The 22,095-nt window shown below is 43.4% G+C and overlaps 1 protein-coding gene across 1 annotated transcript; it reads left to right on the top strand.

Annotated features, from left to right (window-relative positions):
- Positions 1 to 2,483: 2,483 nt before the first annotated feature.
- Positions 2,484 to 21,649, top strand: nwd1 (NACHT and WD repeat domain containing 1; the record flags this gene model as incomplete). The annotated part of the gene is made up of 19 exons (XM_034530296.1): positions 2,484 to 2,604; positions 3,286 to 3,371; positions 3,511 to 3,627; positions 4,175 to 4,529; positions 4,610 to 5,921; positions 7,236 to 7,439; positions 7,558 to 7,711; positions 8,343 to 8,460; positions 8,987 to 9,151; positions 9,313 to 9,510; positions 9,915 to 10,037; positions 10,110 to 10,309; positions 10,886 to 11,143; positions 11,823 to 11,913; positions 12,111 to 12,259; positions 18,085 to 18,358; positions 18,517 to 19,070; positions 20,119 to 20,224; positions 20,787 to 21,649. Coding segments are annotated over 19 exons (4,899 nt in total), but the record flags the coding sequence as incomplete, so codon positions are not given.
- Between the last annotated feature and the right edge of the window lie 446 nt (positions 21,650 to 22,095).

The raw sequence follows: 22,095 nt of genomic DNA, 5'->3' as shown, positions 1-22,095 counted from the left end.
TTGACAGGTGTTGCCCCCTCTTTGCCCAAATAAGGACTTCCTGCTCCCAGTATGTGAAGATGGTCAGTGATGCTTCAGTCTTTATCCACAGTATGAGGCATCAGCCGGTGACAGGGGCGGTGTCTCCCGGCTGTTGTAACGTCCTCAGAGAGCTGCAGGGCAACAGCTCTGCTTGGGGAAAAAAACAATGAAAAAACAGCCTGAAGGTAAAAGTACAGAATCATGAAGAGGTATCAACATCATCAAAAACAACTCTTCATCTGCGGCTTCTGTTTGGGATCAGACCGCTAGAGCCTCAGGGAACTGAAGGGAACATGAGGGAATGTGCAACATAAATCTATAAATGAAACAATTACACATAATCATTATCGCATTAATAAAGGTAAGACGTTCGGAAGTTTTATTTGATTAATTGTTTTGTTTTTTAAACATTTGCTATATTACTGTCGATGGGTTTTGGCCATGAGCTAATGCTCTTTGAGGGGCCTTGGCATGGCAAACAGAGTGCTGAAGGAATGTGTCTTTGGTTAGATGCCAGAAATAAGGTGTGTGGTTAACACAAGCTTAAGAGATTTCAATGTTGTTATGATTATGAATTAAAATACTAAATATATTCATAAATACCCCTCTCGTGAATTTTAAACCAGAGAAATGAAACTACAAAACGTCATCAGGCCAACGAGTTAGCTTTCACAGCCACGTTGTGTTGATACTCGTAATGTGGTTTATAGCATTAGCTTTTTGAGTGCATTCACACATCATAAATCCCAAAGTGGTGCTCATTTGTCAACATTATCTTACGAAACAAAACGTATAAATAAATTGTTTTTTGTGTTTGGAGTTTGCCCAATAATATGATAATTAAAGTAAGCAAAATGTGTTTGTCGGAATCATTATTCATAGCTATTAAGTGTACCATATTTGAGCGTTAATTGATAGTACCTGATGCTCAAGGTGTTTGTTCATCACATGATGTCAGAGGTTTGTTACTGCAAAAGCTTCAGGTGCAACAGATTTCCTCCAGCTCTACAGTAGCGTTGTTATCCTCATTATCCTCATTATCCTCCTCATCATCATCATCATCATCATCATCATCCCCTCTCTTCAGCTAATTAGCGTTGAGCTGCAGCTGTGGGCGGCGGCCCCTCGGGGGCCCGGACTCCCACGGGTCGTCGCAAAAACACTCAGGTGAGATCAAGGTGAACTCCGCTGGTAAAGATACTTAAAACCACAGAAAATAGGGAGAGAAGATTTATTCACAGTGACACTGCAACTATTTGAGAAATCGTCGCTATCTGTCAAATTCCCCTGTGTGGCCTCACAGCTAGTTAACAGGTGTGCTTTATTTATTTACAGTTTATAGTATGTCTCTGTGAATCCAGTTAGTTACAGAGAGGGGTGCAAGTTGTGTTTAGCATAGCTTAGCATAAAGAAGCTAATGCTAAGTCAACAAACTAGCAAACTGAAAAAGTAGCTGTGAACCCGCAATCAATAGCAGTTAGAGCTAAATAAAAATCAAAGGCGAACTCTAATACAGTTGATTAGAGGATTTTAAATTCTCTGGTTACACAATACATCTTCAAATATGTAAAAAATAATTTAGTCTATTTATACAAAGCTAGCAGTACATGTAGCCCAGCAGTTATGTGGTTCAGGTTAGCCGAACATATTCCTGCCCCCTACCTATCACCAACCTATCAAGTTATAACAAGAACAGTTTACTTTGAACTAAATGACGTAATAATGAGATTGGTTTAACAATTACATAAATGTAAATGTAACAATATTCAGTCATTTAGGCACTTGTACTCACACGCAGCAGAAAGCTACTGGATGTGACTGGATGTGTCAATGCTTTCTTGTTACAGAGCATTTCTAAAGTGTCGTACTTTCACTTGAGTAAAGGCTCTCAATACTTCCTCAGACGCAGCATGCTGTTAAACATCAGCAGCAGTGATGAACAACCTGATGATCAGAGGATGATACAACAACGTTTTGGTCTCAGTTGGTCACAGTTATTTCGCGATTAGAAAACAGTGTGTAACACAGACTACAGTAGCACGCACTGCAGGTACAACAGCCGGTCAGGTGGGAGAGATGGTTGTCGTGGAGGAAATTCTCTGAGGGAAACAAAACAGGCTGAAGAGCAGCTGAGCTGAGGAAGGGAAGACCAGACGAAGAAGGCGATGGCAGAGAATCCAGCAGCAGGAGGAGGAGGAGGAGGAAGAGGAGGAAGAGGAGCAGGAGCAGGAGGAGCAGGAGCAGGAGGAGCAGGAGGAGCAGGAGCAGGAGGAGCAGGAGGAGGAAGAGGAGGAAGAGGAGGAAGAGGAGCAGGAGCAGCAGGAGCAGGAGCAGGAGGAGCAGGAGGAGGAAGAGGAGGAAGAGGAGGAAGAGGAGCAGGAGCAGCAGGAGCAGCAGGAGCAGGAGCAGGAGCAGGAGCAGGAGGAGGAGCAGGAGGAGCAGGAACAGGAGCAGGAGGAGCAGGAGGAGCAGGAGGAGGAGATGTCCGCCTGCAGGACATCATGAGAGGACGGATAGATGGAGATCAGAGGACGAAGAACGGCTCCATCATGATCAGAGTGTTCATCAGCTCCACCTTCACAGGTCAGGTCACTGTTTGTGCTCTCGACATCATACAATGGCCAAATCCAGGACTGCTGCTGTGTCCAGCTGCTGTCTGTATGCACCCAGTGTGTGTTGCACTTGACAGGAACATTTAGAAGGGGCTCAGCTAAAGACTGTGGACTTGTGAAATGATGTTGAGATTATTTACACCTATGCTTTTTGTGCTTCTTGTGCTTTCCGGCTTTGCTGTGAAAAAGGGTCGACTGTGGCCTTGTGTCTTGTAAAACTGTGATTCTGAAACTCTGCAGGAGAAGTTAAAGTTTGTGAATGAAACAACTAACATTTGTGCACTTTGGTGCCAGTTTTTTTAATCTAAAACCACAAATATCCAACTTTGTTTCCTAAGGTTTACAAAGAAACAATGCATTTCACTAAAGAAAGACAAAATATATACCTTATCTCGTAATCATGAGTAATTTCTGGTAACTTCCAGAAAATATCTCATACTTATCAGAAGAGCCTAGTTTGGACTTCCAAGTTCATGCTGAGTAGTGAAACCAAACCCACTTCACACATAGATGGTCTCCATTTTGGAAAAATAATATCCAAAATCACTACAACAATAACTTTGCCTCTGATGAGGTAATTTCAGATCATCTTACTGATTTTTCTTTTAACTCTTCTTTTTAAATTGTCCATCACTGACTGCTCTCTGGTCAGATATGAGCAGTGAGAGGAAAGCCCTGCAGGAGAAAGCTTACCCAGAAGTCCTTGCTTTCTGCCGCAGTCTGGGGCTGGTGTTTGAGGTCAGTTATGTAATGTAAATATTCAAGTTTAAGACAACTACATCCAGTAACTGCTAATATGATGTATAATGTGTAGGTACTGTGTGTGCGGTTTCAGTAAATACCTGCTTGTTAATCAGTGAGGTCACTTCCTGTCCAGGTGGTGGATCTGCGTTGGGGGATTCGAAGTGACTCGTCCGGCGACCACAAGGCCTGCGAGATCTTCCTGCACGAGATCAAGAGCTGTCAGAGGATTTCAGCCGGTCCAGCTTTCATTGTGAGTCTCTCGTCTTCCTTAAATTATAGTTCAGATTTTTCTCATCTTTATCGTGATAGTAAAAAAGGTAGTGAGCGGGATTTGTTTGTTTTAACTTAAGTTAAAGTCATGAATGGTGACAGTACTCGTTTTTTCAGTAATAGTCATTTAATTTCTTTTCCTCTCTATAAAGTATTTTTTCTTGATTAATTGTTTGGTCAGTAGGACGTCAGAAAATCTTTTTTTTAAAGCCCATAAAAATGGTCCAAAGCCAACAGTCACATCTTCAAACGTCTTTTTTGTTGGACCAACACTCCAAAACTCAAACATATTCAGTCAGGATTGGGCAGATTCAGAGGTCTGCACCTTTCTCCGGGGAACACCTAAAATTTAACATGATGCCAATATACTGTTCTGTGTATTGGAGGGTTATGTATTGGATCTTTTTATGAGACGTTTCTGTTGGAGTGGAAGTAAAAATGGATGCATGTGATGCACATTTAATCCAGGACTATATTTGAGCTCATTCTTCCTCTTCTCTTTACTTCCCTGCCTCTGGGCTCCAAAGGCTCTGCTGGGGAACCGGTACGGCCACCGAAGTCTTCCTCGCCTCATACCGGAGAAACTGTTTGAAGTTCTTTTGTCCAAACTTTCCAAAAACCCAGAAGGCATCAAGCAGATAAATGAGTGGTTCTTAAAAGACAACAATGCGGTCCCACCCACTTACCTGCTTCAGCCAATCACGACTCACTTCCCCCACTACAGCGATCTCCGGCCTGAGAGTGGCCCACAGCGTGACAAAAACCTCCTCTCTTGGCGTCTCACGGAGACTCAAGTGTTGCAGCTCCTACGCTCCGCCGCCACGGACGCCGAGGCAGCCGGTGACATCACAGCCGAGCAGAAACAACACTTCTTCACATCAGGTCAGCGATGTCCTACACAGTTTCTCTTTGTCTCAAACGTTTTTTTTTGTGAAATTTGATGGTCTCTATCTTTTCCACAGTCACAGTACAAGAGTTTGAGCAGGGTTTGTGGACGGATAGCAGCAAACCGTCGGCTCTGCTCTTCGTGCGAGAGATTCCCCGCCAGAGGGTGAGGGATGGTCCCAAACGTCTCGCCAAGTACATGGACCTGACCGCCGATGGGCTTCTGGACAAAGATGTTCAGGGACTCCTTGCCGCCCTAAAGTCCCGACTCTACACAACGCGGCAGGAGATCCTCAACCTGCACTGCGTGGAGCTCAGCAAAGGAAGCATCGACCCCAAACGCAAAGAGCACGCACAGTACCTGGACAGTGTCTGCGAGCAGTTTGTCTTGCAGATGAAGGCCAGTATCAGATCGGTGGTCGATTCGCTGGTGGTGGGGAGGCGGAGGAAGATTTGGGGGAAAATTGAGGAAGAAAGGGTGGATATCTCAGATCGGGTGGCTGAAGAAGTGGTACGGCACGCCACCATGAGCATCGAGCTGTGCAGAGGTCTTTACGGCAGGGAGGGTCTTCTGGGTAAGCTCTGCTGCTCCATGTGGGAGTCAACTAATGTCCACCACAGCCCGCTGGTGGTGCATGGGGATGCTGGGATGGGGAAGACAGCCCTAATGTGTAAACTGGCGCAAGAGATGCGTAGTGTTCTGGAGGCCGGGGCAGGGGTGGTGATCCGGCTGCTGTCGGATCGCCACCCTCACAGACCCGACATCGACCATGTCCTCCGCAGCGTCTGTTTCCAGATATGTTTGTCTTGTGGTTTGGCTCTGCCTTCGCCGCTCACGGCCAACACTCACCTGGAGCTGCTCCGGTTCTTTGGGAACGTCCTCACCGAGGTTTCCCAGCAGGGGAACACTGTGCTCATCATCCTGGATGCCCTGGATCAGCTCTCCGATCAACATCATGCTCACAAACTCCACTGGATGCCCGCCGACCTCCCACCCAACGTCCACCTTGTGGTTTCCATGGATACCAACAGTGAGGCATTCGCTAATATGCGGTTGAAGTTGAAGAGTTTGGGGAGTTTCTTTGAAGTGGAGCGTTTGTCCCGCGACGAAGGAAAACAGATGATGGAGTCGTACCTGCTAGCATCTCAGCGAACTTTGACCCCCGAGCAAAGCAACGCCGCGCTGCAGAGCTTCGAGCAGACTGGCAGTCCGCTACACCTCACACTGATTCTGTCTGCAGCCAAACGCTGGACGTCCTTCACCCTGCTCACAGCAATACATCTGGGCCCCAACACACAGGAAATGATGTCACAGCTGTTCTTGATGCTGGAGGAGAAACATGGGAAGGAGCTGGTGGGCGGGGCCTTAGGGTACATCATTCTGGCAAGGTGAGAAGATTTATTGTGTAACCAGGCCTCTGAAAAGTGAAGTCAATGCGGAAGTGCCTTATACCTGCATTCTCTCTCCTGACCACCAGGGGGCGACTCCTCTGGTTGTATAGAAGTCTATGCTTCATGTGTTAAAGCTGCATTCTCTCTCCTGACCACCAGGGGGCGACTCCTCTGGTTGTATAGAAGTCTATATAAATGACTCTACTTCTCTTGATTTATTCCCTCAGTAAACATTGTAAACATTAGTTTTTGGTCTCAATCTCTAGTTTCAAGTCTTCTTCAATACAGCGCGATGTTCATTTAGTAAATTATGGTAATTTAGAGTCAAACAGACCATAAAGCAGAGGATGCTTTAGGGCGGGGCTACAGGTCGCTACCACGGTGTTGCCCGAGCTGGGAGTTGTCTTCTTTTTCTTTTTCTTTCTTTACTTTAACCCTTTCACAGTGTGTTTTCAGTTTATGGAAATTGTAACATTTTCGGTCGCCTAAAATGTCTTTTCCAGTATTCGGTTGTACTTAACTCCACTCTCTGGTTAAAAAAAACAAAGATGGCGATGGCCAAATTGACGAACTCAAGGCTTCACAATTGTGTTGAAACACAGCAGTCCGAAAACCAATCTGTGACGTCACTTCTTCCACTTCTCATACAATAGATGGACCTGTACTTGTAGAGCCTTTTCTAGTCTTCCGACCACTCAAAGCGCTTTCACACTACATGACATAATTCACTCATTCACACCCATTCATACACTGATGGGAGGAGCCACTAACATTCACACACATTCACACACAGACATTTTGGTGTTAAGTGTGTTGCCCAAGGACACATCAACATGGCTAGTGGAGCCGGGGATTGAACCACGATCCTCTGATTGAAGGACAACCCTGCTCACCACTGAGCCACAGTCGCCCACATCGCCATACTGTATATGCATGTAACTCTGTGGTAACCAGACTAAGCTAGTAAGAGATGGTGTTAATACTGTATGAACGTGCTAAATAGTAACCTTGCCTAAAAGCTGCACTCCTGTATTTGTTTAGAGCTTGTTCAAGACATGTATTTGTTTGTAGATGAGAAGGATACTTCAGCAGGAATGTGGCTCTTATGATGGAACCGTGATGCTATTAAACATAATGCGGATACATTTTACAGAATATATATTTAATTAAAACTAACCTGCAAATGTTAACATTGTCTAGCAACAAGGGACTTTTATCCAAAATTATAACAATAATGATAATCTTAAAGGAAATCGTCCACAGAACCTTGCAAGGCTTAAAACAATGAAAACAAACTTTCTGACTCCTCAGGGAAGGTTTGCTGGAAGCTGAGCTGCGTGACATCATGTCCCTCGATGATGACGTCATCTGTGAGGTGTACAGGTACTCCCTCCCTCCATCCCCCTCGTTGATCCGGCTGCCTCCCCTCCTCTGGGCTCGACTCAGACGGGACCTCGAGGATCAGCTGGAGGAGCGTTGGACAGGCGGGGTCGCCGCCATTGCCTTCAACAACAGGTGAAAAAAAAAAAAATATATATATATATATATATATATATATATATATACATATATAAAGATAAACGATCACACAGGTCAAAAGTTTAATTATTAAGAATTGTGTTTATGTGTGCAGGCATCTGTGTGAGGCGGTTTCATCTCGGTATCTGACGTCACAGCGGCGGGGGCGGAGCCTCAGGATCCTGGCGGAGTACTTCCTGGGTCGGTGGTCGGGGAAACTGAAGCCGGTTGCTCTGCCGCGCCTGTCGCTGCTCCTCTCTGACAGAAAGGTACAGATAAACAGAACCAGGCGGCAACCTCCAGTTCTGAAGGGTGAAGCCAACGTGGAAGTCTCTTAAACTTGCATTCTCTCCACTGACCAGCAGGGGGCGACTCCTCTGGTTGCAAAATAAGTCAGATTGTATAGAAGTCTATGAGAAAATGACTCTATTTCTCTCTTGATTTATTCCCTCGTAAACATGAGTTTGTGGTCTCAATCTCTAGTTTCAAGGTCTTCTCATAAACTATGGTCCATTTAGAGTCAAATCGACCATAAAGCAGGGTATGCTTGAGGGCGGGGCTATTGCGATTGACAGGTCACTGCCGCTACCAGAGCAGTTTACGTCACTCCTCCACAATCCAAATATGGTCACCTCCATTCACTGATGATGGAGGTGACCGTCAACGTAGCCTCAAACCTCAAACCATTGGGTGACGTCACAACGACTCACTGTCTACTTCCCATATACAGTCTGTGTGTAGCTGTGGTAACAGATGAAGATACACTCTACAAGTTGTTTGCTCTACTTCAATGATATTGTTGACAGGAACTGACGTACCTGTGCTTCAGCTACATAAGTGATCACCTGTCTGTTGGTGGTGTACTTTGATTGGCTGTATGGTGTCCACTGTACTATAAAGGTCCCGCCCCAGCCACTGTGGTTTGCTCCAGGATTGGCCAATGTCAGGAAGCTGCAGGAGCTGCCCTATCACCTACTGCATGCTGGTCTGTGGGACGAGCTGCGACAGGAAGTCATTGGTGAGATGTGGACGGGGGAAATCAAGTATATCAGCAGTTTCTAAAACACTCAAACCAGCCCGTCTGGCACCAACAACAAAGTTCAAAGCCACTAAAATGCCTTTTCTTTGCTAGTTTGATGCTGGGTTTGGTCTTCAGCAGATTGTCTTGACCATGTCTACATGCCCAAACTCATTGAGTTACTGCCACGTAATTGGTGGATTTTATGTTTGCGTTACAGTTGAACAGGTGTATCTAGTCACTGTTAATCATATTTTCTTTACATTTAGTTGTTCATTTTGTAACTGCATCATTTTTATTTTTTCATTGAATCCTTAAATAAAATAGATTTAGAATGCCAGATGTAGCGTAAAAAATGATGATGCGAAAGTACAAAACAAGATATTTATAGTGTTTAAGCATTTTTTGTCATTTTCAAACTTTATCATTTTATTTTTCAGTGTAGTTTATAAAATCTGTTATTTAGCACTCTTTATCCAAACCAGAGTAGACTCATCAATTATTAATTAGTGCTACTGTTTTTCAGGCAGTGCTGAGTGGCTGTACTGTAAGAGCAGGGTGTGTGGGGTGTCCAGTGTGATCCAGGACCTGGACCAGTGTGCCCAGTACATGGACTGCACTGAGACCAGATTGATCCGAGACACTCTGGTCCTCATTAAACCCAGTCTGGACTTCCTGGATGGTCACATGGGTCAGTTATCCCTTGTCAATGTTTTATTATTAATGTGTCCTTTATAATTTTACTTTTAGAAACAAAATGTTTTCTAAACCTAAATTAATGAAATAAGAAATCAACAAAATGTTTGCGTAAAATGCTAACAACTGCTGTAATTTTGTTTTTCTCTGGTTCAGAAACGTTTCTCTTTTACACCGAGCTGTTGGCCAGACTCTGCTCCTTGGCCACGCCTTTCCCCTCTGTGATTGGTCAGCTGTGTAGCCAATGTGAGGAGAGGTTGCTGTTGTGCCCCGAGCCGATCCTCATTCCTAAGTGCAGTTTCCTGCAGCAGCCAGGGGGGGCGCTACAACACACACTGACCGGACTGCTGGGAGGTCAGTAATATTACATCCTTACTCTGAAAGCAGCATAAAGTTAGATCTGAAAAACTTTTATATCAAAATTACAATTTAAATTTAGTTCTTTAGTTCGAGTTCTTTAGTTCTTTAAATAATTATCAGTGTTTTAGCAAATTGTAGGAAATTGTTTTTAGTCAGTGTCTCTTAATTTCAATTTCAAAACTGTATTTTAACCCCTGAAATTGAACCTTGAGAAGTCAGTCCTAACTTACTTTTATTTGTAAGCAGTTGTAAAAGATGCACTGGTGATTATGGCTGGCTGAAAATAATCAATCAAACTACTTTGCTCCAAAAAGATATTTACGGTCCTCAAGCAGTCAGTCTTGAGTGAGGCAGGACAGGCGCTGCATTGGAGATTTTACCTGTCGTCACATCTTCAGGTGTGCTCTGTGTGGACGTCTGTGTGGAGGCGGGTCTTCTGGTTGCAGGTTCAGATGACGGCATGGTGGCGGCCTGGAGCCTCGCTGACCAGAGGCTCGTGCACTCACTGCTGGGACACACAGGTCAGTCTGCGTTCATCAAAGAACATCAAGTATGAAATAATATTATTATTGACGATAATAATCTGCGTGTAGGCGCGGTTCTGTCCGTCAAGGTGGTTGTCAGCGCCGCCCACTGCTTCTCATTGGCTGCGGACGGCTCTCTGAGGAGGTGGAGCCTAGTGGACGGCCAACAGCTGCTCTGCATCCAGGAGGCGGTGCCTGTTGACTCCACCCCTTCTTCAGTAGACCTCCACCTGTCTGAACAGCTGATCTGTGTTTACACCAAGACACAGGTACTCCCTATTACTACTACGACTACTACGACTACTACTGTAAATACTACTGATATAAAGGTTGTTGTGGGGAACTTTTAACTGGGTCTCAATTTTATACTGATGCCTACATACTTAAAGTAAACAAGACCACCAGTGAGAAGAAGATTATTTCTATGTAGTCTGTCGCTTGTGTTGGCTGCATTCTGTGAAGAATTGGACAAGATCATGCAGGTTCAACCGATACTCATTCAGCTCAGACTCTAGTTCCAGTTAGGTATCTGGCAGGAACCAGTTCACTGTGGACAGACCAGATCTGGCTTCAGTGCGGCCTTCAACCTGCAGTCTTAGCTACAGGAGGTGGGGGGGGGGGGGGGGAGTGCCAGGAGCAGAGCTTTGCTCTTCAGATTCCTGCTGGGAAACACCAAAATCAAGACAAAATGTTATTTCTGCATGGTAGCTTTAATATTTACTATTATTCCTACCAGTGCTACTACTACTACTACTGCTGCTTTTACAACTTCTTGTCCTACTAATATTGACATTTACTATTACTGTTGCTCCTGCACATCTTTACCGTGACCGTTGTTGTTGCAGGTGAAGGTGTGGAAGCTGGACGGAGCGGAGCTCCTCCTCAGCAGCAGTGGTGATGACGGGTCGGTGGTTCTGGGAGTTTTGGGAGCATCGGTCGTTCGTCTTTGTGACTCTGGTCTGGTCCGAATATCTCATCCTGTTAATGAAACTGTTGACACTCGGCTGGAAAACTCACATAGAAGTTTAAGTCCTGTGAAATCTGTTATGTTGCCGAAACGTGGGAAAGTGTTTGTGGTGTCTAAAGAAGGATTCCTCTATCAGGTACGTGTTTCATTCATCTGTTTGGTGTAGTAGACTTTAGTGCAGAAAGAAATAATACACTTTACATTATGAAGCTTTCTTTTGATGTAAAAAAAGACTATTAAAATAGTTTGGTCCTCAACACTCATAAATATTGTACAAAAAAAATGGGAATCTTGTATTCAAGATTACGTTTCTAGTTACTTCATGAATTGGGAATTTTGCTCACAAAACACGTAAACTCAATTAATTAGAAAATTAGTTGGACAAAATCATGTGGAGGTGTCACTTTGGGCTCTGTGACGGCATTTCTCGCTATTTCGACTATTTTTACAAACAAATCCATCGATTTAATAACAAAAACAATCTGCAGATTAATTCTTCAGGAAATTAATAATGAGTTTAGAGTTCAAAATGAGCAATAAAATCCTGCTTTTACAGTTTGAGTGATACTTTTTTTCTGTACATTTTCCTGATCAGACTTAAAAACTTTAACTCAATACAAGACATAGTCGTTTTACAATGTGGTACTATTGCTTCAGTCAAGAATCGCAATACCTCCTCCACCCCTGTCTGTAGGTCACAGCCGATCCAATCCCAGTGACCTTATATTCAACATTAAAACCCCAATATAGTCATTTTTACTTCTGCTACCCATGAAAATAACTGATGATGGTGATTTTTACCTTCCTGTCTGCAGATTTCTAGGACGGGGAGACAGACGGCCGTCAAGTTTCCTCTGGTTCCTTCTTTGCTTTCAGTCACTGAAGATGAAAAGATACTGATAGCAGGTCTGACTCTGTTATTGATTATTAATAAGTCAGAGTTTCTTAAACTGTAACACGCTGCAGCTACAAATATTGTATTGTTTAAAAAACAGTGCTTGGGTAGTTTGTTGTAGTAACCTGGCCTCTTATGTGCATGTAATCATAGTGTAAAAAAGAAAGGTTAAAGTGTTCCAGCTGAAGATGGTTTGTGTACTCGACAGGAAGTGAGCGGACTCTGAGCCTCTTCAACATCGACAGGGACTCTGTGGACGGATTCCTGGACCTCCAACACGACGACAGCGTGTTGTCCAGCTGTGTGTCTTCAGACTGCCGCCTGCTCGTCTCGGGAGCTGCTGACCAACTCATACGAGTAACAGACTAAAATACAATAGATGAAGATGGTGGAGTAGACAGGACATGTGCTAGCAGCTGCTCCACAGTAAACACCCTCTACCTGCTTCAGAGTTAAAGCTAATCCAGCTGCTTCACAGTAAACACCCTCTACCTGCTTCACATTCAAAACTAATTCAGCTGCTTCACAGTAAACACCCTCTACCTGCTTCAGAGTTAAAGCTAATCCAGCTGCTTCACAGTAAACACCCTCTACCTGCTTCACATTTAAAACTAATTCAGCTGCTTCACAGTAAACACCCTCTACCTGCTTCACAGTTAAAGCTAATCCAGCTGCTTCACAGTAAACACCCTGTACCTGCTTCACATTTAAAACTAATTCAGCTGCTTCACAGTAAACACCCTCTACCTGCTTCACAGTTAAAGCTAATCCAGCTGCTCCACAGTAAACACCCTCTACCTGCTTCACATTCAAAACTAATTCAGCTGCTTCACAGTAAACACCCTCTACCTGCTTCAGAGTTAAAGCTAATCCAGCTGCTTCACAGTAAACACCCTCTATCTGCTTCAAATTTAAAACTAATCCAGCTGCTTCACAGTGAACACCCTCTACCTGCTTCACATTTAAAGCTAATCCAGCTGTTTTACAGTAAACTGCCTCTACCTGCTTCACATTTAAAGCTAATCCAGCTGTTTTACAGTAAACTGCCTCTACCTGCTTCACAGTTAAAGCTAATCCAGCTGTTTTAAAGTAAACACCCTCTACCTGCTTCACAGTTAAAGCTAATCCAGCTGCTTCACAGTAAACTGCCTCTACCTGCTTCACAGTAAACACCCTCTACCTGCTTCACAGTTAAAGCTAATCCAGCTGCTTCACAGTTAAAGCTAATCCAGCTGCTTCACAGTTAAAGCTAATCCAGTTGCTTCACAGTAAACACCCTCTACCTGCTTCACAGTTAAAACTAATCCAGCTGTTTCACAGTAAACTGCCTCTACCTGCTTCACATTTAAAGCTAATCCAGCTGTTTTACAGTAAACTGCCTCTACCTGCTTCACATTTAAAGCTAATCCAGCTGTTTTACAGTAAACTGCCTCTACCTGCTTCACAGTTAAAGCTAATCCAGCTGTTTTAAAGTAAACACCCTCTACCTGCTTCACAGTTAAAGCTAATCCAGCTGTTTCACAGTAAACACCCTCTACCTGCTTCAGAGTTAAAGCTAATCCAGCTGCTTCACAGTAAACACCCTCTACCTGCTTCACAGTTAATGCTAATCCAGCTGCTTCACAGTAAAATGCCTCTACCTGCTTCACATGTAAAGCTAATCCAGCTGCTTCACAGTAAATAACCTCTACCTGCTTCACATTTAAAACTAATCCAGCTGCTTCGCAGTAAACAACCTCTACCTGCTTCACAGTTAAAGCTAATCCAGCTGCTTCACAGTAAACAACCTCTACCTGCTTCACGTTTAAAACTAATCCAGCTGCTTCACAGTAAACACCCTATACCTGCTTCACAGTTAAAGATAATCCAGCTGTTTTACAGTACACTGCCTCTACCTGCTTCACAGTTAAAGCTAATCCAGCTGCTTCACAGTAAACACCCACTACCTGCTTCACAGTTAAAGCTAATCCAGCTGCTTCACAGTAAACACCCTCTATCTGCTTCACATTTAAAACTAATCCAGCTGCTTCACAGTGAACACCCTCTACCTGCTTCAGAGTTAAAGCTAATCCAGCTGCTTCACAGTAAACACCCTCTACCTGCTTCACATTTAAAACTAATCCAGCTGCTTCACAGTGAACACCCTCTACCTGCTTCACAGTTAAAGCTAATCCAGCTGTTTTACAGTAAACTGCCTCTACCTGCTTCACATTTAAAGCTAATCCAGCTGTTTTACAGTAAACTGCCTCTACCTGCTTCACAGTTAAAGCTAATCCAGCTGTTTTAAAGTAAACACCCTCTACCTGCTTCACAGTTAAAGCTAATCCAGCTGCTTCACAGTAAACTGCCTCTACCTGCTTCACAGTTAAAGCTAATCCAGCTGCTTCTCAGTAAACACCCTCTACCTGCTTCACAGTTAAAGCTAATCCAGCTGCTTCACAGTTAACGCTAATCCAGTTGCTTCACAGTAAACACCCTCTACCTGCTTCACAGTTAAAACTAATCCAGCTGTTTCACAGTAAACTGCCTCTACCTGCTTCACATTTAAAGCTAATCCAGCTGTTTTACAGTAAACTGCCTCTACCTGCGTCACAGTTAAAGCTAATCCAGCTGTTTTAAAGTAAACACCCTCTACCTGCTTCACAGTTAAAGCTAATCCAGCTGTTTCACAGTAAACACCCTCTACCTGCTTCAGAGTTAAAGCTAATCCAGCTGCTTCACAGTAAACACCCTCTACCTGCTTCACAGTTAATGCTAATCCAGCTGCTTCACAGTAAAATGCCTCTACCTGCTTCACATGTAAAGCTAATCCAGCTGCTTCACAGTAAACAACCTCTACCTGCTTCACATTTAAAACTAATCCAGCTGCTTCGCAGTAAACAACCTCTACCTGCTTCACAGTTAAAGCTAATCCAGCTGCTTCACAGTAAACAACCTCTACCTGCTTCACGTTTAAAACTAATCCAGCTGCTTCACAGTAAACACCCTATACCTGCTTCACAGTTAAAGCTAATCCAGCTGTTTTACAGTACACTGCCTCTACCTGCTTCACAGTTAAAGCTAATCCAGCTGCTTCACAGTAAAAACCCTCTACCTGCTTCACAGTTAAAGCTAATCCAGCTGCTTCACAGTAAACACCCTCTATCTGCTTCACATTTAAAACTAATCCAGCTGCTTCACAGTGAACACCCTCTACCTGCTTCACAGTTAAAGCTAATCCAGCGGTTTTACAGTAAACTGCCTCTACCTGCTTCACATTTAAAGCTAATCCAGCTGTTTTACAGTAAACTGCCTCTACCTGCTTCACAGTTAAAGCTAATCCAGCTGTTTTAAAGTAAACACCCTCTACCTGCTTCACAGTTAAAGCTAATCCAGCTGCTTCACAGTAAACTGCCTCTACCTGCTTCACAGTTAAAGCTAATCCAGCTGCTTCTCAGTAAACACCCTCTACCTGCTTCACAGTTAAAGCTAATCCAGCTGCTTCACAGTTAAAGCTAATCCAGTTGCTTGACAGTAAACACCCTCTACCTGCTTCACAGTTAAAACTAATCCAGCTGATTCACAGTGAACACCCTCTACCTGCTTCACAGTTAAAACTAATCCAGCTGATTCACAGTGAACACCCTCTACCTGCTTCACAGTTAAAGCTAATCCAGCTGTTTTACAGTAAACTGCCTCTACCTGCTTCACATTTAAAGCTAATCCAGCTGTTTTACAGTAAACTGCCTCTACCTGCTTCACAGTTAAAGCTAATCCAGCTGTTTTAAAGTAAACACCCTCTACCTGCTTCACAGTTAAAGCTAATCCAGCTGTTTCACAGTAAACACCCTCTACCTGCTTCAGAGTTAAAGCTAATCCAGCTGCTTCACAGTAAACACCCTCTACCTGCTTCACAGTTAATGCTAATCCAGCTGCTTCACAGTAAAATGCCTCTACCTGCTTCACATGTAAAGCTAATCCAGCTGCTTCACAGTAAACAACCTCTACCTGCTTCACATTTAAAGCTAATCGAGCTGTTTCACAGTAAACACCCTCTACCTTCTTCACATTTAAAGCTAATCCAGCTGCTTCACAGTAAACACCCTCTACCTGATTCACAGTTAAAGCTAATCCAGCTGCTTCACAGTAAACACCCTCTACCTGCTTCACATTTAAAACTAATCCAGCTGCTTCGCAGTAAACAACCTCTACCTGCTTCACAGTTAAAGCTAATCCAGCTTTTTAACAGTAAACACCCTCTACCTGCTTCAGAGTTAAAGCTAATCCAGCTGCTTCACAGTAAACACCCTCTATCTGCTTCACAGTTAAAGCTAATCCAGCTGTTTTACAGTAAACTGCCTCTACCTGCTTCACATTTAAAGCTAATCCAGCTGTTTTACAGTAAATTGCCTCTACCTGCTTCACAGTTAAAGCTAATCCAGCTGTTTTAAAGTAATCACCCTCTACCTGCTTCACAGTTAAAGCTAATCCAGCTGCTTCACAGTAAACTGCCTCTACCTGCTTCACAGTTAAAGCTAATCCAGCTGCATCTCAGTAAACACCCTCTACCTGCTTCACAGTTAAAGCTAATCCAGCTGCTTCACAGTTAAAGCTAATCCAGTTGCTTCACAGTAAACACCCTCTACCTGCTTCACAGTTAAAACTAATCCAGATGATTCACAGTGAACACCCTCTACCTGCTTCACATTTAAAGCTAATCCAGCTGTTTTACAGTAAACTGCCTCTACCTGCTTCACAGTTAAAGCTAATCCAGCTGTTTTAAAGTAAACACCCTCTACCTGCTTCACAGTTAAAGCTAATCCAGCTGTTTCACAGTAAACACCCTCTACCTGCTTCAGAGTTAAAGCTAATCCAGCTGCTTCACAGTAAACACCCTCTACCTGCTTCACATTTAAAACTAATCCAGCTGCTTCACAGTGAACACCCTCTACCTGCTTCACAGTTAAAGCTAATCCAGCTGTTTTACAGTAAACTGCCTCTACCTGCTTCACATTTAAAGCTAATCCAGCTGTTTTACAGTAAACTGCCTCTACCTGCTTCACAGTTAAAGCTAATCCAGCTGTCTCACAGTAAACACCCTCTACCTGCTTCACAGTTAAAGCTAATCCAGCTGCTTCACAGTAAACACCCTCTACCTGCTTCACATTTAAAACTAATCCAGCTGCTTCTCAGTAAACACCCTCTACCTGCTTCACATTTAAAACTAATCCAGATACTTCACAGTTAAAGCTAATCCAGTTGCTTCACAGTAAACACCCTCTACCTGCTTCACAGTTAAAACTAATCCAGCTGATTCACAGTGAACACCCTCTACCTGCTTCACAGTTAAAGCTAATCCAGCTGTTTTACAGTAAACTGCCTCTACCTGCTTCACAGTTAAAGCTAATCCAGCTACTTCACAGTAAACACCCTCTACCTGCTTCACAGTTAAAGCTAATCCAGCTGCTTCACAGTAAACAACCTCTACCTGCTTCACAGTTAAAGCTAATCCAGCTGCTTCACAGCAAACACCCTCTACCTGCTTCACAGTTAATGCTAATCCAGCTGCTTCACAGTAAACACCCTCTACCTGCTTCACAGTTAAAGCTAATCCAGCTGCTTCACAGTAAACAACCTCTACCTGCTTCATAGTTAAAGCTAATCCAGCTACTTCACAGTAAACACCCTCTACCTGCTTCACAGTTAATGCTAATCCAGCTGCTTCACAGTAAACTGCCTCTACCTGCTTCACAGTTAAAGCTAATCCAGCTGTTTTACAGTAAACTGCCTCTACCTGCTTCACAGTTAAAGCTAATCCAGCTGTTTTACAGTAAACTGCCTCTACCTGCTTCACAGTTAAAACTAATCCAGCTACTTCACAGTAAACACCCTCTACCTGCTTCACAGTTAAAGCTAATCCAGCTGCTTCACAGTAAACAACCTCTACCTGCTTCACAGTTAAAGCTAATCCAGCTGCTTCACAGTAAACAACCTCTACCTGCTTCACAGTTAAAGCTAATCCAGCTGCTTCACAGTAAACACCCTCTACCTGCTTCACAGTTAAAGCGAATCCAGCTGCTATACAGTGACAGAAATACTGAAATGGGCTCGATGAATCTTACTGCAAACTACAGTTTAAAAGACACAAGTGAGTCAACAGCAGTGTTTATGTGTCTTATATTCTGTCTGAACTTCTGTGTCAGATCTGGTCGGTGATCACAGGTGCGCTGTTGGACACGCTGTGTGGTTCAAACTCTCCCGTCACTTCTGTCGTGCTGTATCACGGCTTCGTGCTATCGGCCTCGACGGCCGCTGCCAGCATCCATCTGTGGAATCTGAAGTACGACACCCGCCACAAGCCCGCCGTCCACATTCCCTCTGGCTGCGCCCATGTGGCCGTCACTAAAGACGCAGACCGAGTTTTCTACGTGCGGCAGCAGAGCCAGACAGAGGTCATCAGCTGGAACAACAACACAGGTCACTTCTGGTGCAAAGTTAGAGCACTAGTTTGTTGCTTTGCCAATACGCATTGACCCCCTGTAGCTTGCCCAGTATGGTACTCATGTTCCAGTTATGATTACCATACAGCGTTAGCAGGTGGAGAGTCCTGAACCTCCTCTTGGATCTCCCTGCAGGTTCTCTATCGGAGCGTTTGGCGGTCTCTGCTGAGGTGTGCTGTCTGGAGGTAGCTCAACACAAACGGCTGCTGCTCTGCGGCCTGACCAGCGGCACCGTCCTCATGTACCCGCTAGCGATGCCCCAGGAGACGCTCTGCATCCCCCCTCCAGAGAGCCTCTCCAGGGTGCTCTGCCTGGCCGTCTGCTCCCAGGAGAAGCACGTGGCGGTGGCCTACGAGGACTCCGTTTGCTTGTTCGAGATCACCACCAGAGACAGCTTCCCCACGGTGGAGGGACCCTTGGAGGGCTTCTCTCTGTCCCTCCTCCACGCCCCGCTGTCCTCCATGGCTCTGCTGTCCGACCGCAGGCTGCTGTACGGGACGAGCTGCGGGGAGGTGAAGTTACACAACTTTTGTGACGGCGGCAGCTCCGACCTGGAGCCTCATCGCAGCAGGGTCACCTGCGTGACGGTCAGTCACCGGGGGACCCATGCCCTGGTGGGCTCCGAGGACGCCGTCCACAGGCTGTGGAGCCTGAGCCCACTGGTCCTGGACCACACCATGGAGTACAAGGTCACAGCTCCTGTACATCTGCAACAAACCACCAGAGGACAAGTTTGATTTTTTCCCCACTGACTACAAATGATGTAACCGTCATTTCCAGTAGTGGCAGTGTAGAAATACTCAGTTGTATGTCAATGTCCTGCATTCAAAAAATCGTAATAAATTTAAAGCACGTTAGCATTAATAATATATATAATATATTATTGAATTATAATTCGTGATACATTAGAATCAGTCATCAATCATATGAACAAGGAATTTTATGTTTATTTAATTGCTCTTAATGTACTTACACAGAAATAGACATAACAGCTAAGAACAAGGACAACAAAGCTGCATGGGAAAAGAACACAAAAGAACATACTATGTAGACAAATGTATGAGAACAATTGCTATATATATATATATATATATATATATATATATATATATATATATATATATATATATATATACTAATGTATCTACAGATCTACATAGTATTATTTTCTATATTGCACAAAATATAATGAATGAATGGTTAATGTTATGTATTTATTAACTAATATTGTCAAATAAATGTGAAATAGTAACATGGGAATACTAAATAAATAAAAGCAAAGTAAAAAGTATACAAATTGTATTTAAGTACAGTACTTGAGTAAAGTAACTTTCTACTCAAAAATATGCAAACTTGTATTTTACTAATGAAATTATTGTAACCTAATACCTCAATTTCCCCTCTTTATCATTTATATACATAAATGTTTATGTATAATTATGTAGTTGTAAGCAGATATAAGGACATTCTAAGTGTTTATTCATGTCCACTATTTGTCAACTATAAATATACTTTATAATTTATAACTTTCCCAATGAATAGACGTTATATAATAACACTTGTTTCTTTATGTTGTCGTTCAATATCTGTTTCCATATCAGCGTGTTAAGAATGCTTCACAGAAGAAGTTATAGTTGTTGACAAATGTTGTAACTTATTAATGCTTATCCTAAAATAAAGTGTTCATGAGGGGATGTTATTATACGCACAATCACATGTCCCAATGTTGCTGTTCAGGGGTTCTTCTTCCAAGGCGTCCTCTCTGCTGCGTTCTCCGACAGCGACCAGGTCGTCTTCACCGGCTCTCAGGACAGAACGGTCCAGGTGTGGGACGTCGCCACCGGTACGTTCTGACCCACCCATCCCAACGTCTCCCAACTAGTTCTCAAAAGCAGGATTCGGACACGATTCAAGCTAAACACATTTTTATTACCGTTCTCTCAGGATCACAAGTCAATGATGTCGTTTGTTGGTCAGATCTGGTCATTCTCATTATCTTGATACAACAAGAGGTTCCTCTTGTGTTATCATCAAGAGTAGAACACCAGTGTGCATACATGACTGTGGTGCAGTCAGCTGACACTAAAAGTTACACAAATGGTAATAATAATAAATGGCTTATGTGTGCTAGCCTTACTTGATGCAGTAAAAATGTCTGATTTTGTGTCTGTATGTACTCCGATATGTCATCAACTCAAATGAATTGTCAGGAATTATTCATTACATTTTTTTATCAGCAACCCAAAAAGACATTTCCCCTCACCATTTAGTAGTTTAATTGAACTGCTGCTAATAAACTCAGGAGCTGTGGTGATGATGAGGCGAGTACTTGGAATGAAGAGGCCCTGTTGGCCGTCACTCATCCGTTTGTATTCTTTCTTTCTTCATTGGTTTCTTCTCGTCAGGAAACCTGCTGTACGTTCAGTACGTCTACTCCCCCGTTGTCAGGATGGTGACCTTCAGGAACGGCTTCATGGCGGTGTCTCAGCAGGGCTCCGTCATCAGAGAGGTGTTTCGCTGCCCGGACCGCATCAGTCCGGACTACAACCCCCTTAAGAACGTCAAGGCCCACTACCGGGTCACCTCCAGGGAGAAGACGGACCAGGCGGGCCAGCAGGGCCCCGGGTCCCACCTCCAGGACTACAACCCGGCCCAGTTCAACCTAAACCTCACAAGCATGTTCCGAGCGAAACCCTCCTCCACCTGCCTCCTACTGTAGGACCCGGGCCCAGAACGCCCGGGGCTCCAGGCTCTAGGGAGTTTTCAAAAGACAATGAGGGAAAATCTATTTGTATAGTTAAGACATCCATTCATTCTGTTGTGACCAGAGTTAATGTACATGTTAACTACACAAATTAATGTACAAATACACCGTAATTATCTGATTTATAACATGAAACATTTATTAAAACGTCTTTTTAGGTTTCTATATTCCTCATATACTTTCCAAAATATGACTACATTATTAAAATGTCGACCATTAAAGGTGCTTTGTGGCAACAACAGATTTACACAATTTAGCCATATTTTGGCAAAAATATGAGTATAGCATGAGTGAGTGCAGAATGGATGGACAGAGGAGAGGAGGGTTCTGCTGCAGTGGACCCACAAACAACTGTGAAGACAATGGGGCAAGTATTGATTATGAATGATGGCTTTTCAGTTCACCGCTGCTGTTCTTCTGCAAAGCACGATCCGCTAACCCCACAGAGTAACTCTACATTCAGATTCTGCTCCAACACACCATTTGTAAAAAAGAAAAGAAGCAACAGAGGAGCTCTGTATTTTTCTGTTGTTATGAATGTTAATATCCAGCTAAGCTTGTTAACTAGCTAACTCATTTATAAGCTAGCTAACTAGCTAATAAACTCCAGTCAAAACCAAGCTTGCCAAGAGTTGGCACATCATTCTCTAAATGATGATTTAGATAATTTCAATAAAGAGATAAAAACAATAAAGTAATGTTGCTGTTTTTGACAGTTAGTAATCACAATAATGCAGTAAGAGACAGAGCTCTTTGTAGTAAAGGTTGGAAAGGTGATTTTCCTTTTCGCACTTTGTTTTTGGTGTTCTAAAGTTATTATAGAAAGCGTAATAACCAATTTAATTATACTGTATCATTTGCTAGAAGACAATAACGTGTGTATTTTTGTATACTAAAGTGCTTACGTGAAGCGGAGACGGAAGATTTCAGCAAAAGTGACACAAAAGTTA

The sequence above is a fragment of the Cyclopterus lumpus genome, chromosome 4 (assembly GCF_009769545.1).
Source record: "Cyclopterus lumpus isolate fCycLum1 chromosome 4, fCycLum1.pri, whole genome shotgun sequence".
In the NCBI taxonomy this organism is placed as follows: domain Eukaryota; kingdom Metazoa; phylum Chordata; class Actinopteri; order Perciformes; family Cyclopteridae; genus Cyclopterus; species Cyclopterus lumpus.
The sequence above is the reverse complement of the archived record's forward strand: the minus strand, read 5'-3'. Positions and strand labels throughout refer to the sequence as shown.